The sequence below is a fragment of the Prionailurus viverrinus genome, chromosome D4 (genome assembly GCF_022837055.1).
Source record: "Prionailurus viverrinus isolate Anna chromosome D4, UM_Priviv_1.0, whole genome shotgun sequence".
NCBI classification, from domain to species: Eukaryota; Metazoa; Chordata; class Mammalia; order Carnivora; family Felidae; genus Prionailurus; species Prionailurus viverrinus.
In genome coordinates this window covers 2,571,863-2,590,343 of record NC_062573.1, presented here as the reverse complement: position 1 = coordinate 2,590,343, position 18,481 = coordinate 2,571,863, and the positions used below count along the sequence as shown (strand labels likewise).

Here is an 18,481-nt window from a genome sequence, read left to right as displayed (position 1 = left end):
ACAGGAAGCCTGGCCTGGCCCCCTGCCCCCAAGTGACTGCCCACCGCACAGAGAACAGCTAAGTGCTGACGGCTTTAGGGGTCAGTCCAGAACGTGGGCCTCGAACTCACAAACTGCGAGATCATGACCTGAGGGGAAGCCAGACGCTTAACTGACAGAACCACCCAGGCGCCCCTCTGTGTAAATTTAAATAACGGAGGGATCGTCTGACCCTTAATGCTTTGAAAGAACTTGTCTGTAAAACCATCTGAACCAGTGGCATTTCTGAGACAGACGCTTGGAATGCACACACTTGCCTGGCTTCCCCACAAGACATTTTCCCCGACAGCCAGTTCTGCTTAGAAAAACCTAGAATGTGTGAAAATTAGACTTGATGTATTAGCAAATTGATGCCAATCACTCTTTGCATGGTCCTCAGCTCTAAAGGCTCCAGCCTTCTGACCACAGTTCTTTCAAATGGCAGGCCAGCCTCTGCCTGGGAATGCCTTGTTGGGGCTCTGTGGGGCATTTTTGGTTAAGGAATTATGCAGAGCCTGCTCCTGTCTTTGGTAGCAGCCATTCTAGCTGAGAGTCAAGCTCTGGACTCCACTCCTCATGCAGTCTTATCCTCTGGCCTATACCTTTCCCCGAGTACTGTAGGGCATCACTTCTGTAAACCTCTCCCTCTAGATGCTTCCCTGAGGGCAGTCCCATGGCCCCTGTGGGTTGATCATTTGCCCAGCATAAAGGGGAGGCAGAGAATCGCTGGGAGATTGGGGTCATTATGAGAGAGAGGCCTGTTTTTAGTGGAGTCTGGGACCTGGCTAAGCTTGTATTGGGTCATTTGGGAGAGTGGGGGTCCCCTGAACTGGAGTGAGCGGAGCTGAAGGAATGGCCTGCAGTTCACGAAAATCTAGGAGGGCTGGGTGTCCCTGCTAGAGGACAACGTGTGTGTGTGTGGTGTTCATCTAAGGCGCCAAGAGGCCTGGGGGCGTCCAGGGTTCTAAGGCTGTGCTGAAGGACTGATACAGTGAGGCCTAGGAGAGCTGAGTGGGCTGCGGGGCCCTGGAAGAGAACAGCTTGGCGGAGGGGATAACTAGGGCCCAGGCTCCAAGAGGCCTGGGGCTCCCGGGGCTCTGAGGCCGGGCTGGGGAGGGGGGGGTGGTTACCCGCCGGCTGGGGGAGGCCGGGCCGGGGGGCTCACGGGCTGGGCCGTGGGGGAGGCCCGGGGTAGGCGGGGTGCCGGCCGGGGCGGCGGCGGCGGCGGCGGCGCGGGCTCCGGACGCGAGGGCTCCCGCTCCCTCCTCCCGCTCGAGCCAGCCTCGGGCGCCCGGCGCCTCCCCCGGAGCCAGCGCCAGAGCCGGGAGGCCCGGAGCCCGGCCCGCCGCCGCGGCCCGCCGAGGGAGCCGCCGCCGCCGTTGTCGCCGCCGCCGCCGCCGCCGCCGCCAGGCCGCGCCCCGCCCCTGCCGCCGCCGCCGCCGCCGCCGCCGCCGCCGCTCCCCGGTGAGGCTCGCGCTCGAGCTGCGGCGCCGGCCCCGCCGCCTGGGCCCCGGGCCCGGCCCCTCCCGCGCCGCCCGGGCGATGAGAAGCTGCTTCTGCGTGAGACGGAGCCGGGACCCACCGCCGCCGCAGCCGCCGCCGCCCCAGCGGGGAACAGTTAAGTGAGGTCGGGCGGGCCGGGCGCCGCGGAGGCTCGGCGGAGCCGGCCCTGCTGCCCCGGCGGACGGACGGGCGGGCGGGCGGGCGCGGGCCCCGGGCCGAGGGGCGGGCGGACGGGCGGAGCCGGGCCGCGCCGAGGCCTGCGGGCTCCGTGCCCGGCCCGCCGCGGGGACAGGCCCGGCGGCCTCTTCCCGGGCCCGCGCGCTCCGCGGCTTCCCGAACCCCGGCTCGGCCTTGCAGCGGACGGGCGGGAGGGAGCTCGGGGACCCGAGTGCCAGCAACGCCCCCAGGGCCGGGCAGGTGAGGGTCTCCGAGAGCCACCGCCGCCCAGGTGAGAGGCGAGGCGGCCCACCTGTGCCCAGGCCGCGGCGGCCACCTGCACAGACTGGGGACATTGATTTCACTGGCCTGGCCTGGGGTCCGGCTCTCTGTGGTCACGTGGGTGCAGACCAACTTGCACCTGAGCCTTGAGCATCACCTGGGGTGCGGCCTCACCTGTGACCTGGGCACGGCAGAGAGGACACCCAAATGCCAGGGCACCTATCTAAAGGTGAGGGGCCCAGAGTGGGCACCCAAGACCCAGAGTACCCATCCTGGAAGTGTGATGGCTGTGTTGACGAGCACCCCACAAGGACTCCAGCCTAAGTGAGACAGACTTAGGACTGGGGGGACGTCAGATCCCCAGTGACAGGCCCAAGTGAAGAGGGCAGACCTATGTGCATCTTTGTCCTCTTTGTTACCAACAGACAACTCTTCCTAAGTTATCAGCCTCTCTCCCCGCTAAAGATGTGACTCTTCTTTCCCCTGCTTCTCAGCAGTCTCTTCAGCAAGGCGCAGAGGAAGGCCCCAGGAAGCAAAAGGCAAATGGCTGTTGCCCCTTCTCTGCTCCCCACCCCCACCCAAGAACAGATTTCTGCCACAAAAGCCACAACAGGCCAGTGACTCTTTAGGGGCCTTTGTCTCTGGTGGTTCCTTCTCAGTATAATCTCATTGTACATTTCTCGACAGCTGGCTGGATCTCATCTCGTTTTAACAGGGGGAAAAAAAAAGTCTTATCAGCTGCAGCAGAGAAGCTTTAGAAAAGTTAGGGGATAAGCTCTGCAGAAACCTAGGCAAACCGAAAAGCTCAGGGTCCTCAGAAGGTTAGTTACAGGACACAGGTGACACCTTGCTAGCTCCCTGGAAATTGTGGCAGTGCTTTGAGATAACTGGGCCATGCGGAGAATATTTAAATGGAGCCTCTGAGAGGTGGGGCCTCTGCTGGGACCTGGGCACCGAGACCCATGTGAAGCAGTTGACATGTGAATTACTGGTTCATTTGAGTCCAGAATCATCTTCTCTCATCAGCATTTTATAAAAAATTTTGTTTAATTCATTTTTGAGAGAGACAGACAGAGTGCAATTGGGGGAGGGGCAGAGAGAGGGAGACACGGAATAGGAAGCAGGCTCCAGGCTCTGAACTGTCAGCACAGAGCCCACCATGGGGCTTGAACTCATGAACTGTGGAGATCATGACCTGGGCCAAAGTGAGGCGCTTAACTGACTGAGCCACCCAGGCGCCCCTCTAATCCGCATTTTTGATTCCTTCCTTCTAGCTCTTAGGCCACACTCCTGATTTATGCTGAAGGTATTTTCCTTGCCTGCCTCCATCCCGCTGGCAGGCTCTTCCCACTTCCAACTGGAACAGCGCACCATGGCCAAATGCAAGGGCTTTAGAATTAGACCTCAGCTTAATCCTTGGCTTTCCTACTTCCTGTGTGTTCTTGGGTAAACTAATGAACTTTTCTGAGCCTCAGTTTCCTCATCTGTAGAGCGAGGCTGATGATAATATGTATCTCACGGGATTATGGTGAGCAGTGAATGAACTATTGCAAGAGAAACATTTAGCTCTGTGCCTGCCTCAGGGCAAGTGGTCAGTAAAGGTTAGTGGTTACTAGTAAGTGTCTGTTGGCTTATTAATCAGAAGAAGAGCTTTATTTTTTTTTTTCTTTAGAGTGCCTTTCTGTTTGTAGCTCTCCTTAGGGCAATCAGGAAGGGATGTTAGAGTAAGAAGAACACAGGGCTTGGATTTAGGGGTTTGGATTTGAATCTCAGTCTCCTTCCTGCAATCCCGGTGACCCTAGGCAGGTCATGGAACCTCACAGAACCTTTCTGAATTCCGATGTCCTTCTCCGTAGAAGTGGCTTAAGAATAAAACCTACCCCATAAGGCTGAATGAATTAATGTATGTGAATGCATGTGGCACTACAGAGGGTGTGGGGGAGTCCTCTCTAAATTTAGGTGGACTCCAAAGGCAGACCCTGGTTTTCTGGGTCCATCATTTAGACGATTTGGAGGTGGGAGGGGTTATAAGAAAAAGAATACAAGAATATCTTGCTTTTGTGCATTTCACGAAACCACATGGCCATGTGAACGCATTTCTGGGTCCCCTCTCAGGGCCTCGGAAGGGGTAAAGGGTGGGGGTGGCTGAAGGTTCATTGCTATCAGTTTCATGGCAGATCGGCTTCTGGGGGGCGTCAGAACCTAGAAGTCCTGGGCCCCTCCACCTTAGCAGGTTGGAAGGGTTCCACGCGTCCCGCTCGAAGAGCGACATCCTTGCCACACTGGAAAGTAATGATAGAGTTGGAGCCGAGCATGGGAAATGTCAAAGGTGCTATTATGATCATGAAGATAACAAATGACTACATGGCTGGATGTGGTGGGCTGAGAACACTGTATTTAGTTGGTTGCGGCTGAATGAGCAGAGTCTCCTTTGCTAGTTGGGTTGTGGGAGGGGAGGCCTGGGGTCCCTGAACGAGCTGCCTCTCCCAGGCTGTTCTCGAGCTCTCAGAGGCCCTCCCTGGCCAACATTTTCCTGGCCAACATTTTCTGGCCCCACTGGCTCCGGTTGGCCTTCTGCTTGCTGGGCTGCCCTTGGGAATTGTGGTTTCCCTGCATCGTCTGCGCTGTTTGCAATGAGGTTGCCTATGTCAGACCTCCTCTCCTCTGCTGCTTGAGAGGCAGAGCCGCTGTGGGGTGTACTTGACGTTGCCTCCCTTGTTGGGGACACCCTGCGGGCACGTGTTTGGTTTACCTGACACACTTCGGGTGAGATGTGGAGCTTGCGATGCTGGAAATGTGAGAGGCCCGTGGGCCTGGAGCCCCGGAGTCACATGCTCAAGCCTTGTAGCTCCTACCTCCCTGAGGACTGGGGGACCACCTTGTTGCGCTGTGGTTATAATCTTTCTTTATACATGAGATCTTTCTATACACACACATGGACACAGACGTAGCTGTTGTTTTTTAAACAGGTACTGATCAGCAAAAGCAAAATACTCAGGAGAATATCCCTTGATCCTTTAGAACTACAGCAGAATAAATGAATTCTTGGTGTGCAAAATAACCCTAAGATGTTTATGAAAATGCAGATTCCAGGGCCTCACACCCAGACCTCCAATCGGAACATCTGGGGAAGGGGCCCTGGGATCTGTGTGTTGAGTAAGAAATGTGGGGTTGTGCTTCTGCTTCCGGAAACTTGAAAACCACAATTGTGGAGGCTTTTTTTTTTTTTTAAAGCATACAACACACATAACATAAAATGAACCATCCTGATCATTTTGAGGTGTGCAAATCAGTGGCATTAAGTACATTCACACTGTCATGCAGCTCATCTTTGGAACTTTTTCATCTTGCAAAACTGTATACTCATTAAACAGCTTCGCTTTCCTCTTCCCCCAGTTTCTGGCAGCCACCATTCTCCTCTGTGTTTCTATGAATCTGACTAATCTAGGAACCTCATACACGTGGAATCATATAGTATTTGTCTTTCTAGACTGGCTCACCTCACTCAACATGATGTCTTCAAGGTTCATTCACGTTGTGGCACATGTCAGACTTTCTTTCCCTTTTAAGCTGAATACTATGCATTACGTGTATATACCGTGTTTTGCTTGTCCATTCATCTGTTTATGGATACCTGGGTTGCTTCTGCCTTTAGGCTCTCGTGAATAATGCCGTTGTGAACATGGATGTACAGAGATCTTTTCAAGACCCTGTTTTCAATTCTTTTGGGTACATACCCAGATGTGGAATTGCCAGACTGTATAGTAATTCTATTTTTTTTAAGTTTATTTATTTATTTTGAGAGGGAGAGAGAGAGAGAGAGAGAGAGAGAGAGAGAATCCCAAGCAGGCTCTGTACTGTCAGCACAGAGCCCGACTCAGGGCTCGAACTCATGAACTGTGAGATCATGATCTGAGCCGAAGTCAGAAGCTTAACCAACTGAGCCACCCAGGCGCCTCTATTTTTAATTTTTTGAGGAATCACCCTACTGTTTCCCTTAGTGGCTACATTTCCATCCCCAGCAAACAGGGCACCAGGGTGCCAATTTCCCACGTCCTCGCCAACACTAATTTTTAGACTTTTGATAGTAACCATGCCAGTGGGTATGAGGTGATAGCTCGGTGTGACTGTGGTTTGCATTTCCCTAGTGATTAGTGATGTTGAACATCTTTTCATATGGTTGTTGGCCATTTGTAGACCACTTTTGGAGAAAGGTCTATTCAAGTCCTTTGCCCGTTTTTTCCCATCAAATATTAAATTTTTGTTGTTGATAATTGTGAGAGTTCTGTATGGATTTGGATTTTCACTCCTCATCGGATATGTGATTCGGAGAAACTTGCTTCCATTCCATAGGCTGTCTTGTGCACTCTCTTGACTGTTTCTCTTGATGCAAGTTCTACAAGTTCCTTACACGACACAACCCTGTGAAGGAAATAGTATCTGTCGTTCCAGTTCTGCTGGGGAGGAAACTTAGGCCCAGCTCAGCTAACGCACCTGCGGCCACACAGGTTTAAATTAGTGCCGGAGCTGGGATTCAAGTTCGGGTCCCTCTGACTCCAGAGCTTGCACCCTCTCCATCGCTCTGCTTCGCTTTTCATTCCCGCACTGACCTGATACTGTAAGGAGGCCCCGCGGTGGTCTGCAGGAACGGGGGCGTTGGTTTGAGAAGCATTGGGTTACAGGAGAGGAAATAGGAACAAAAGACTTTCGAATCTCTTCCTTCCTTCCTGAAGCCCTGCATCATTGCTTGGACCTTAGAAATTGCAGAGAAATGCCAACAGGCTTTTAACCGTTTTGTTTGTTTGTTTGTTTGTTTGTTTGTTTGTTGTTTAAGCACCTCAGAAGCTTCTTTCGGCCGTCCATCTGCTACCCACAGTCCCCCCAGTGGTCTGTTCATGCCGCTGCTGATTCCACGTCTCTTGCCCGCAGTACCTTCACTGCCCTGCGCCCTCTCTCTTTCCAGGAGGCCAGGTGGAGCGCAGGCTCTTCCCTCACATCTCCCTGACTCACCAGGCAGAAGGAAGTGGCCCCTCATTTGCAGTCTCTTTCTTTTGGGATGTTTCCTCTGGCGTGTGAGCTCCGTGGGTGGTGGCCACGTCTGTTTCATCGCTGTACCACCCAGCACAGTGGCATTTCACCTGGGCTGTGCATTATCCAGTCTTGGGCCCAGCCCAACCCAATTAAGTCAGAACCTGGGGGTTGGAAGGGGCAGCCGTGGTTTTTACAAACCCCTTAGGGGAGTCTTCTGGGCGACCAGCCTGGAGACACCCTGGCCCCTGCCAGGCCCTCATCCAGCCTGCTTGGGCTGGGTCACAATCACTTCTGGAGCTAGCTGCCGGGAGCTCTGCAGTCCCGCCTCCCTTCCTCTGCAGCCTGCCTGTCCCTGGAAGCGTGGTGTTTGTCCTGGGCTCACTGATGCCCAGCCTGGCGTTCTAATTGGAAGGGGCCCGCAGGTCTGCTCTTGCCGTTGCCCTTGCTGTTTTATGTGTCCACCTTAATTCAGCGAAACGTGGGCAGTTTGGGAGGATAGGAACTTGATTCATCCGTGCATCCACTCACCCACCCACTCACCCATAATCCATTTATTGAGCACCCACCGTGACATAACACCTTTGAGCAACTAATGTTCTGCTAGGGAAAGTGTACTAAACCTTCTGAGAGGCAAGGCTGTGTGTTTCTGTGTGTGCATACATGCGTGTGTGCACACGTGTGTGCTGAGACCGTGTTCTTGGTGAGCATCGGCGTTCGCAGTGACAGCAGCTGTGTGTAGGGGCAATCGAGGAAGGTTTGGGAAGAACGGGAGATGTGACCTAGGTTTTGAATGGTGGGGTGGGTGTCATAGGGGGAGAGCTGGGTGCTCTTGGCTGACTCTCTGGGGAGGGAGAGACCGAGGGGCTCATTCCGAGGCTGTTCCTCATGGATAATTACCTTCGGGTGTTTTTCTGTTCATTCATTCGTCAAACATCTCATGAGTACCTGCTGTCTTGTACAAAGTTCAGATTGTGGACCAGCAGCTATTTGTCACCTGGAGCTTGTCAGAAATGCAGCTTCTCAGGCCCCATCCTACGCTTATTGGATCCATATCTCCGGGAGTGGGCTCCAAGAGTGTCTGTCTTAACCGACTCACCAGGTGACTCAGGCCAGAGTTTGAGAATCCCTGCTCCAGAATGTTGGATTTCCAACCGTCATCATTGCATACCCTCCCTCAGTGCTTAGCACAAAGGCTCCCCATAAATGTTTGTGGGCTTACTGCTGTGTGCCAGTGCTGCTGGGTACTGGGAATGTGAGAGATGCTTCAGGGGGAGGATGGCATGTTCAGCCAGGACATATGGTGATGACAGCCAGCAGGACACTAGACACCTACCACTGAGTCTCAGGAGAAAAGTCCGGGCGGTTGGAAGTATTTTGGAAGTCATCGGCGCACAGGTACAATGATTAGATGACCAAATGTCTGAAAGTCAGAAAGGGGTTGGTAGTGATGGGACATGCTTGGTTGACCTGAAGCTGGGTGTTCTGATTCTGGCCCGAGAGCCCATTTGCTGGGTGTTGAGGTTACGTTACACATTGGCATTTTTACCCTAGACACTGGCCATCAGGGTAAGGGCGTGCCTGACCTTATGTCCCTGAATAGCAAGAGAGCATTTCTCTTGGGTCCTCCTGGGATGGCTTCATCTGTAGAGCATCTGCCTTCTGTTGGGGGTCCTCCCTCTTCCTTCTCTCCAGGGGACAATAGGGCACCAAACCTTGATGGGAGTGGGCAGGGCTGACCCTCATTTGCAGTGTTTGTGGGCAGGTCGGAGTGGGGCTCACAGTATACTGGAGACTGCCCCCCGCACCAGGCTCCCTGGTTTTGCAGAGTTGGGCCTGTAAGAAGCAGGGCTTTGGCCACAGCAGTGCTGGAGAACTTGATCCCAGATTTATTTTTGGAGCGAGAATTCCAGGATCTAACATTGCACTGTGTGAGCTGCAGCACCCTGAACCCCAGGCCCGCATCACATGGTTTGTAGAAAATCTGTTTGGTATACAAACGGTTAATATAAATCTAGGCATAGGTCCGCTAGAATGGATACATTTATTCAGCAGACTCTTTTATTAGAAGTAACTGGGGCCTTTACTGGGGAAAAGGAAGTGCTCGCCATTGTTAGTTTCCCTGGCTGGGAAATTCTTTGCGATCTAGGAGAGCTTAGAAAAATATTTGCCTTAGTTTCCTAATATCTTAGCAGCCTTCCCAGCAGCTTGTGGCCTATTGCCACCTGACCATACTCAACAGTGTTTGTCAGAGTGATTTGGCTTCTGACCAGGTAAGTGGTCCAGCCAGACCAGAGTGCAGGAGGCACAGGGATGCCATTCTGAGCTTCCACCGTGGACGCCTCTCAGCCTGTGCGCTGTCGTCCAGGAATAGTCCAAGAGCTGGCTGGCCATTTGCTTGGGTGCTGCATGGACCCAGGCCTCAGCCTGCCATCTCCTAAGGAGGTAGGTCTCTGCACCTTAGCTGCATGGAGACCACCCAGCTTGCGTGTTTGTGTGTGTTGTGGTGTGGATTGGAGAAGCCTGGCCATGGGCTCCCTCCCATGGGAATGGGGCCATGTCCTTCTGCACCTGCTGAAGATTTGTTAGCAGCAAGATGCCAGTAATCGGGGCAACAAGAGGGCCTCGGTTCCTGTGGACCACTACTGCCACTGGGCAACAGGCAAAGAGCTGCCCGATGTGGGCACAGCAGCAGCTTTTATTGGGAGACAGCCCGTTCTCAGTCTCCACCCTGCTGTTGGTCAGGTTCCCACGGCAAGTGAAATATTTATCCACTTCTCTTCCCCAACCCCGCAAGCTGGTGGATGTGGGCAGACAGTTTATGTCTTTTGTGCCCTTGACTTTGGATTTCAAGCAAGCTGATTGCAAGTTCATCCTTCTGTAGGGATTTAATTAATCCACGGGTTTTGTCATTTCAATTACGGTAGCCCAGTTTAACCTGCCCCCCCCCCATACTTTGAAATTATTCTCCTCAAAAGTTGTGTGCGAGTCGCGCCTTCAGCCCTTGGCGGGCAGTGCTGGTGCTGCTTCTGAGCCAGCCTTCCTCACCGCGGCAGGGAGGCCGAGTTGGGGTTCCTGCTGCGCCTCCTTTGATGGCAGCGCCCCTTCCCCCCCTGCGGTTATTGCTCCCCACCCCACCCCGCCTCTAGAAGGGCCTCGGTGGAGAGAGGTCTGAGCTCTGTTAGTTGGGTTTTGATTTCAGTACAGGAGTTGATAAAACGAGATAAACCCCAGGCTCGAAGGGCCGGGGAAATTAAACAGAGATGATATCAAAGTTCCCCTGAGTTTTCAACTGTGATACAGTAGCTTAGTTTTCTCCCAGACTGGGGCCGGGAGGCGCGCCTTTGATTCTGAAACAATATTCAGCATCAGTTAAGCCCAGCACTGCTGACTTTCAGGGATTAAGCACACTGTTGTAGTAATTCTTTGATCAGCTACAAGGGAGCAGTGTGCTGTCTGTATGAGAGGCTTTATAGTTAAAGTTCATTTCTCTGTGAACCTGGGATGATGGCATTGCCAGGGTGCTGCAGGGCTGGGCGCCGGGGCCTTCCCCAGGCACTGTTTGCAGCATTGCAGGCAGAAGCAGGAGGCGGATTTTCTCCTACCCACCCTTGTTGCATCGTATTCATCAGGCACGGCATGGAAAAAATCCTCCTGGATTTTCCTCCGGAAAACCCACCTCACTCTAACTGATCCCATGTAGCCCCCGTATGTACAGGCAACACACACACACACACACACACACACACACACACACACACCCCACAACACATTTACACATATTCTTCTGTCTGGCGGGGAAATCCTGTCGGGGTAGACACAGGAATAGCTGCCCAGAATAAAGCTCTGCAGCCCCTGGCCTTGGAAATGACGTAGTGGAGGCTGGCCACGCACTCGGGGTAAAGATTGGGATGGGGATTGGGGCCAAATGACCTGCAAGGTTAAATTGGGAGGACTAGCCAAGTCCAGTGTTGCCACTGCACTCTCCGTGTGCCCTCGTGCAGATGTGACTCCTGGGGGGGCATCATGACCCGCATTCCTCACGTGGCATTTACCGAGAACTGACTTTGTTTCAGGTTGGTTCAGTCTTAGGGCTCTGAGAAATCTCCACCTCTGTCGTCTTGTCATCTAAAACACTGGTCAACTTTCGGCTTTCCCCCTGGAGACCTTCCTTGCAGCCACAGCTGGGATGGTAGAAGTTTCCCCAAATTGCTCCCCCCACCTCCTCCCGGTTGGCCTCGCAACTTCCAGTTGGTAATGGAGCCCCTGTGTGCTGTCGATTGTGCTCGCACGGTGCTATACATCAACCTATTCCCTCCTGTGCAGTGCTCGGATCTCCCTCATTAGGCCTAAATTTACCTCCGTCCTACACAAACATGGCCTTAGCTCATTTTTATTGTTGTAAATTATTTATGAGGGAAATGTTGAATCTTGAAACTGAGGTGTGAGGAAAATTAATCCCATGTTACTTTTATCTTTCTGTACTTTTCTCCCCCTTGCTTCACGTATTGGGCTATGGCTGGAGAAAGAAGAGCTTTGGCATTTTTAAAGATAATTAGTGTTGAAACTGCCTTCTCGATCTATCGGACGGGATGTTGGTCTCCCTCGGCACAGTGTCACGGAAAGCAGACCAGACCTGGGAAGGAGGACTAAGGGTCCTGTTTAGGTCTGCCAGCTGTCAGGTGCCTGGCTTCTGACAGCCCTGGGCCTCAGTTTTGTCTTCCCTAAAATAGGGGCGATAAGACCCAGCCACCTCCCAGGTTTGGTGTGATCATCGGTGGAGAAGGAACCTGAGAAAGGTTTTTGAGAAATGCAAAGCACCCTACGTATGCGGTAGAGGGGTGTCAGTGTGTTTGGTGTGCAGTTAGGGTTTTGAGATAGGGGTGGGTCTCTCTCTGCCGCGTAGCTGCTGAGGACGAAACCAGGGGGTTGTTGCAAGTAGGCCTTGGTATTTTACGTGTCAGACCCGCATTGCCTCTTGCCAGACAGGTTAATGTTGGTCTTAAACAGCCCGCTCCCCCCCTCTCGGGCAGATCTGCTCCGCAGGCTTGCATTAATGGCCTCTTCTCCCCTCTCAGAGGCCTGGCCTGTGACCCTGGGCGGCCGAGTACTCGGCGGTGCCATCCCTTCTGGCTCGAGGCTCCACACAGCCCGGGAAACGTGGAGTGCCAGTTAATAAATGGCCTTTTGTTAGGAAGGTCAATTGAAGTGACGGTAGAGACGCTGTTAAAAGTAATTTGCAGTCAGAAAATATGTAATTCAGGGCAAGCTGCTTTGAGTGATTGCCTCTGCCATGGATATCTTGGGCGTTTCTCATTAAAAGCTTCCTTTGCCGGTGGTGGGGCTTCCTCCGCCGCCGAGCCGGCCGCGGCCCCGCGCCGCGAGGAGTCATTTGTCTGTATTTCACAAAGGCTGCCTTGATCCCCAGGGTACAGCAACTGGGGGGAAAGGGAAGAAAGAGGCGTGCATCCGAGATGCTCTGTGCTCATGCTCTGCTGTCGCATCCTCCCGTCTGCAGGCCGGGCTGGGACCGTGCACGCATGGGCACGGGCCGCCGGCTCCTTTGTCTGCCTCAGCCGGAGGCAGCCCAGCGGCCATCTTGGAACCTGCCCGCTGGGCTGCCTCCCCGGTGCATTGTGGGAGCGGCGGGGCTCCCGAGGCGAGTTTCGCCACCGCCCTTGACGGAGGGCTTCGGGAAGGGAGAGGCCTTGTCGTGGGCGTCCGGGGCCGACGTCGTGACCCGGGGCCGGGACTCTGTCCGCAAATCAAACCTTTCGTGTTTATTCCCATGTTCGCCTCCTGTCTCTCTGTCTCTGCCTCGCTCTCTCTGCCTCTCATGGTAGAGGCGGTACTAGCTTAATAATAATAATAATAATAAAAAAAAGACTTACCTCGGATGTTCTTTATTAAATTCACAGCATGGTATTGTAGCACTGGCAGAATTTGTACATTCTGCTAATGAGTTGTTAATTGCAAAGCGTTTTGGTAACCAACAGCAGGTACCCGTATTTTTCGAACGGCAGCAAGGTTATTTTCGTGCTACCATACTGTGGGATTTTCCAAGGGAAGATACTTTTTTGATTAGTGTTTGCCTCAGATTGGGCTGGTACGCTTATTTACCTCTACACCTTCTTCACCGGGGCGTGCATATCTACTCATTCAGTAAGTATTTACTTCATGCCTACTGTGTGCCAGAAGCACCAAGCCCCGTGCTTTATATGAACCTGGCTGGTAAATGAAATCTGAAAATAGAAAATGTGGCATGGTATGCTACCCCCTGCCCCGGGCTCTAGAAGCTCATTTTCAGTAGAATTAAGTAAAGCATAACTTAGTTTAGCTTTTGTGGCTGCTGCCAGGTGCTTCCTAGCGTTGATTGGAGACTTGGCTCGATTTCATTGGCAGGTCTGTTTTCCGGAACTTTTGTGGGCTTCGGGGGACACTGATTACTTGGGTGACTTGCATATAGCATTCTGATTGTTCCTATTTAAAAGGCTGCAGTCATTTTTAATGGCCTCCGCCTTTTCTGATTCTAGGCTGAGAACTAAGAGTATTTCTTCTCCCTGCCTGTTTGGTTTGCTTTAGAAGCAGTAACCAGCTTTGAGAGATCTGGTAGACCTACAACCAGTGGGATTTAATTGCTGCAGAAGGAGGTGGAATTTAACTTGCTCTTTTTCACTGCTTGTCCTTTTAAAAGAACTAAAAGTCATTTACATAAGGTGTTACCTCTTGTATTTGCTTTCTGGTGCGCTGCCTCTGGAGCTGCCCAGACCCAGTGCTCTCTATATCCTACTTGTCTCCTCTGGTCACATCAGGAGGCAGTCAGCAGCAGAATAATAATGCCATTTCCCCTCCCTGTCTCCCAAAGTGCCCGGCAAGAATTATGGTCATTGTTAGTGTTTAGCTTTGAGTAAGTGCCCACATGACCTGCAGGATTAAACACAACAGAGGCACCTGCCAGCCCTCCCAGGAACGGCACCTACCACGTTTCTAGCCAGTTATGCTGGACCTGTGTGCCCCAAGCCTGCCAGTCTCGTCTGCATTTTATTGAGTGCCTACTGTGTGCTAGGGACCCCTCTGGGCTCTTCATTTATATGACTCCCTTAGATCTCATGGCAGCTCTTTGACTGTCAGTACATTGACCTCTTGCTTGCTCAGAGTCATGAGCCAGTAAGCCATGGAGCCTGGACGTGAATGTCATTCCTTTGCCTCCGTGCCCAGAACACTTTCTTCCATGTGTCTGGAAGCCTGCCTGCTCCGCAGTCCACGCTCGGTTGTGGTAGAGGCTGTGGATTTGGAAGTCTGCACCTCCCCAAGGAGATAATGTACGGGAGAGAGGTGAACAATGCTGTTAGATTTAGCTGCGTCTGATTTATCCTCAGAGAAGCTACTGGCATCTGTTCAGAAATCAGGCAGCTTGTCGAGAGTCAAGAATGGTTTGCTTTTGGGTTGGAGTCAAAGTCACTTCAGGGAGGCCCTCTCTAACTCTGTTAGCCCAGAGTTCAAAGCCAACTTGAGAAGATCAGGGGTCAGAGATTACTTGAGTTCTTGATCTGAGGAAAGGGTCAGGTAAGGTCAGGGCTCCTATAGCTGGTTCAGGTAGACAGAGCTTCGCTCCGGATATTTGCCCCGAGATTCTGGCTCTAAGTGTTTGAGACTTTGTATCATTCACTTTAAATGGTCAGTTTGAATTCTGTGCTTTCTTTTTCCTTCTTGGAACCAGGACCAGTCCACCATGCCTGAAGTCAAAGACCTTTCAGAAGCTTTGCCAGAGACGTCGATGGATCCCATCACGGGAGTGGGAGTGGTGGCTTCTCGGAACCGAGCCCCAACAGGCTATGATGTAGTAAGTCAAGATCCACTGATTCAACCGATATGTGCCTCCTGTGTTCAAGCCCCTCTGAACCTTGTACATAAATGTGCTTCTTCCCTCTAGGAACTTAAACAGGGGGAAAGCATCACCAGTGGGAAGTACGGGGAGTGTCCTAGTTTGGGAGTCCAAGAAGCTGAGTCCATCTGGCCTTGGCTAAATCACTTGACTCCCGTGATGGTCAGTTTCACCTTCTATAAAACTGAAGGGTTGGCCCTGTTGATTTCTAAAGTCACTGCTAGTTGTGACATTTCATGGAAAGGATCCAAGAGCCGAAAAGAGCCGTGGCGGTTGGCATCGGTGGTCCCGCATGTGTTAATGTCATCAGTGTATTGCCCTATGTTTGTATAGCTCTTTGCAGTTTGCAGAGCAGTTTCCTACCTGGGAACTCATTTGGCTGTCACGGTTCTCTGGAAGGCTTGGAGGATAAGTAGCTTTATCTTCCCTTTGCTGATTAAGAGAACCCAGGCTCCGATAAGTGGAGTGACAGAGCCCCAGTCCTTGGGAGTGGTGACTCAGGACCAGACCCCCTTCCGAGTCCAATGCTCTGCCTGATTACACCACTACAGTTTAGCAGAGAACTTGCTGTGCTTTTCAGCAGGTGTCTGTGGTGGTGTTCAGTAGATGGCTGGAATTGGTTATTTTGTTGTTTCGTTACATACGTCCTGATTTGGCTCGAGCTTAAAAAGTGCTGAGTAACACGAGGAGGGTTTTGTTAACAGCGACCGTGGTCACATGTTCTGAGATTCTCAGGTGGCCTTATTTTTACTTTCCTCGTTTTGTTTAAGACAGTGTTTTATTCTTGTTTATTGGAAGCGTGCACCAAGAGTACATACGAGTAGAAGATTATGGGTCTCCTCAACCAGCACTGAAAACCTGCCGCCATGATTATGTTAGCATCTGATGTCCCAGGGGTGGGAGGGCTACGACAGCCGGGCCCAGAAGAAGCCCTAAGGCATGCTTTCTCTGCCTTGACACTGTTGACATTTTGGGCCAGATAATCAGAGACTTCTGTGCTGTGGGACTGTCCCATGCCACGTATATAGGATGCTTAGCAGCACGCCTGGCCTCTACCTACTAGATGCCAGTAGCACCCCCCCCCACCCCCGCCCAGTTGTGGCAGCCCAAACTGTGTCCAGACATTACTGGTGTCCCCGGGTGGAAGGGATAGAGGGGCAAAAGCAAGCGCTGCTGGGAACACCACAGTATGTATGGGGCCAGCCAGCGCTGGGTCCTGTGCAAGGCAGCAGCAGCCTGTTAAAATGCTCCCCATCACTTCCCCAACTGTTTGAAAGCTTATAAACATTTTTAAAGTGAAAGGCCGAGGGAATCTTTTCTGACAAAGATTTGAGTCTTACCTGCTGTCTGACTTCAAAGCACTGTTTGAATGTATAACTTACCATAAAATAGAATCATTAGATATGGCTCTGTGCCATAAAACTCTTGGGAAGCTAATAAAAATGTTCCTGATTTGAGAAGCCAAAGTGTCTTTTGATGAATTAGATATGAAGCAGCAAGTCATGAATCAGGGCAGGGGCTCAGCGCTCACGCTCTCTGGGAGGACTGGCTCGGGGGTCGCTCTCCTGGGAGGGCTCATGCGGGGGGCTCACCCCCAGGGCATGGGTCTCCGCGCCTTCTTGTTATTCTCCTCTGTTGATCTGTGTCTTTAACATTCGGCTTGTACCTTTGGGGTCATCTGGAAAGCTTGGCTGGTGGGTGGCGGATGGCCTTTGATAGTCTGGTTTTCTGAAAGTCTTGGGAAGTCTGACAGGAGCAGAATCTATCCCTATCATTTTCTCCTAACATCTAGCTCAGGGCAGAAGAGCGCAGTGTCAAATGAGTAAAATTAATAAGCACATTTCATGATTATGCCGTACCACGCATTATAGTAAAAGGTGAGCAGGGCAAGAGGCCCCCGAGGGTCAGCCTGGCAATTACCCAGCCTCCGCACGCGCAGATGGAGAGTGTCCGGGCTCCCTCTGAAAGCCCTTCCAGGGAGAGGGGTGGGAGTCCTCTCTTTGTGCTGACCACTGGATCGTCCCCAGGTAAGATCTGGTTCCCGAGAGGTCCAACCCCGAGTTCAAGGGGAATGGCGGGGAGGCCCGTTCCTTTTATCTAGAGTTTCACAGAAACTCAGCCTCCAAACCGAAATATAAGGCGTTTTATGGTGGCGGGTTCAGAGTTGCTTAGACCCAACGTCAGTGGCCGAGGAAGCCCTGCTGTAGATTTGTGGCGAGATCCCTCTCTGCCGGTCACATCTGCTGTAGGATTAGTCCCCCCAGTGCACAGAGTACGTTAAGTGCCATGACCACGAAGCCCTGAGAGTTTGGCACCGATGGGCTGCTGGCCCTGGGTAGCACAGCCGCTTTAAAGTGAGCACAGGCCTTGTGGCTTGCTTGAAGTAAAAGATGCCGCCTGTGTGTTTATAAAAATTTGATTTTGTAACTTCTCTTTCCTCCAGGGCAGGGGAAGCTTCTTAGGCTAAGGGGCTGGGGATTATTTGCGAAGCTTCTCAGTTTATTGTCCCTATTTCTGCAGCCCTCTGGGAGATCGCCTGCCCCCCTGCCCTTTCTGTCCCACCGCCGCACTCTCACATCTTAGAGCAACTGGTGCGGATGTTCCCTGGCGTCACAGGGCGGGCGGGTTGCACGTGTGACGCCACGGCATCTGCGTCCCGACTCTGTTGTCGGTGCCTGGCATTTGCTGAAGGTAGCACATGCTGTTGTATCATCTTTGGGTGGTCAGTTTTCCGTGACTCGGGATGCCAGAGACGCACTTTGTGCTAAAACTCTCCCTTGCAGAATTAACCTCTGATTTCCAAGTCAATCTGGGATGTAGCAATCTGAGGGCATCAGGCTGGCCGTAGCTGATGACCACTGTGGGTGTATTTCTCATGTATATCCACTGAAATACGTCCTAATACGTCCTACCTTTTATTTACATTCTTCGGCCTTTCTAAACGAGTGTTTACAACTCGGAGACTAATGCCTCAACACCGTATTTATGGGGCGACTCTTTCCAAAACGGAAATAGCTTCCTTTGACAATACGCTTTCAGGTAATATACTTTCATATGATAACATACTGCTTTGGCAAAAACTAATGAAACGGAAAGTCAACAATACAGAGAAAGAATAATCAAACAGTCTAGAGTGTGTTAATTAATTTATTTTATTTTTTTTTTTGAGAGAGAGAGAGCAAGCGAGCAAGAGGGACAGAGGGAGAGAGAGAGGGAGAGAGATCGAGAGAGAGAGAGAGAGAGAGAGAGAGAGAAAGAGAGAGAATCTTAAGCAGGCTCCATGCTTAGCGCAGAGCCCAACGTGGAGCTCGATCCCACGACCCTGGGATCATGACCTGAGCCGAAATCAAGAGTTGGACGCTCAACCGACTGAGCTACTCAGGCACCCCTGGAGTGTTTTAATTTAAATTGTTTATTTATCCAGCCTGTTTTGTGAGTAAATACTATGTGCCGGCTAGGACCTGGGTATATGCTGATGCATGAAAACATCCAGTGTTCCTACCTTCACAAAACTTACAGTCCAGAGGGAGAGGAAGACAATCAAATGACCACACAAATAAATGTAAAATAAAATTGTGCTAAGTGCTTGGCAGGGAAGTCCTAACAGAC

General features: G+C 52.0%; 1 protein-coding gene across 7 annotated transcripts in view; it reads left to right on the top strand.

Moving 5' to 3' along the window:
- MVB12B (multivesicular body subunit 12B) overlaps nt 1-18,481 on the top strand; it is a 263,019-nt gene that overhangs the window by 53,498 nt on the left and 191,040 nt on the right. For 5 of the 7 annotated variants that reach the window (XM_047830752.1, XM_047830757.1, XM_047830756.1 and 2 more), the window contains exons 1-2: nt 8,190-8,385; nt 14,708-14,830. In XM_047830752.1, the coding sequence (XP_047686708.1) occupies nt 8,194-8,385; nt 14,708-14,830 (315 nt within the window). In that variant the 5' untranslated portion in view covers nt 8,190-8,193. Of the gene's footprint in view, nt 1-1,468; nt 1,636-8,189; nt 8,386-14,707; nt 14,831-18,481 lie in introns of those variants that run through there. The other 2 variants (XM_047830753.1, XM_047830755.1) reach the window with 2 other exon arrangements.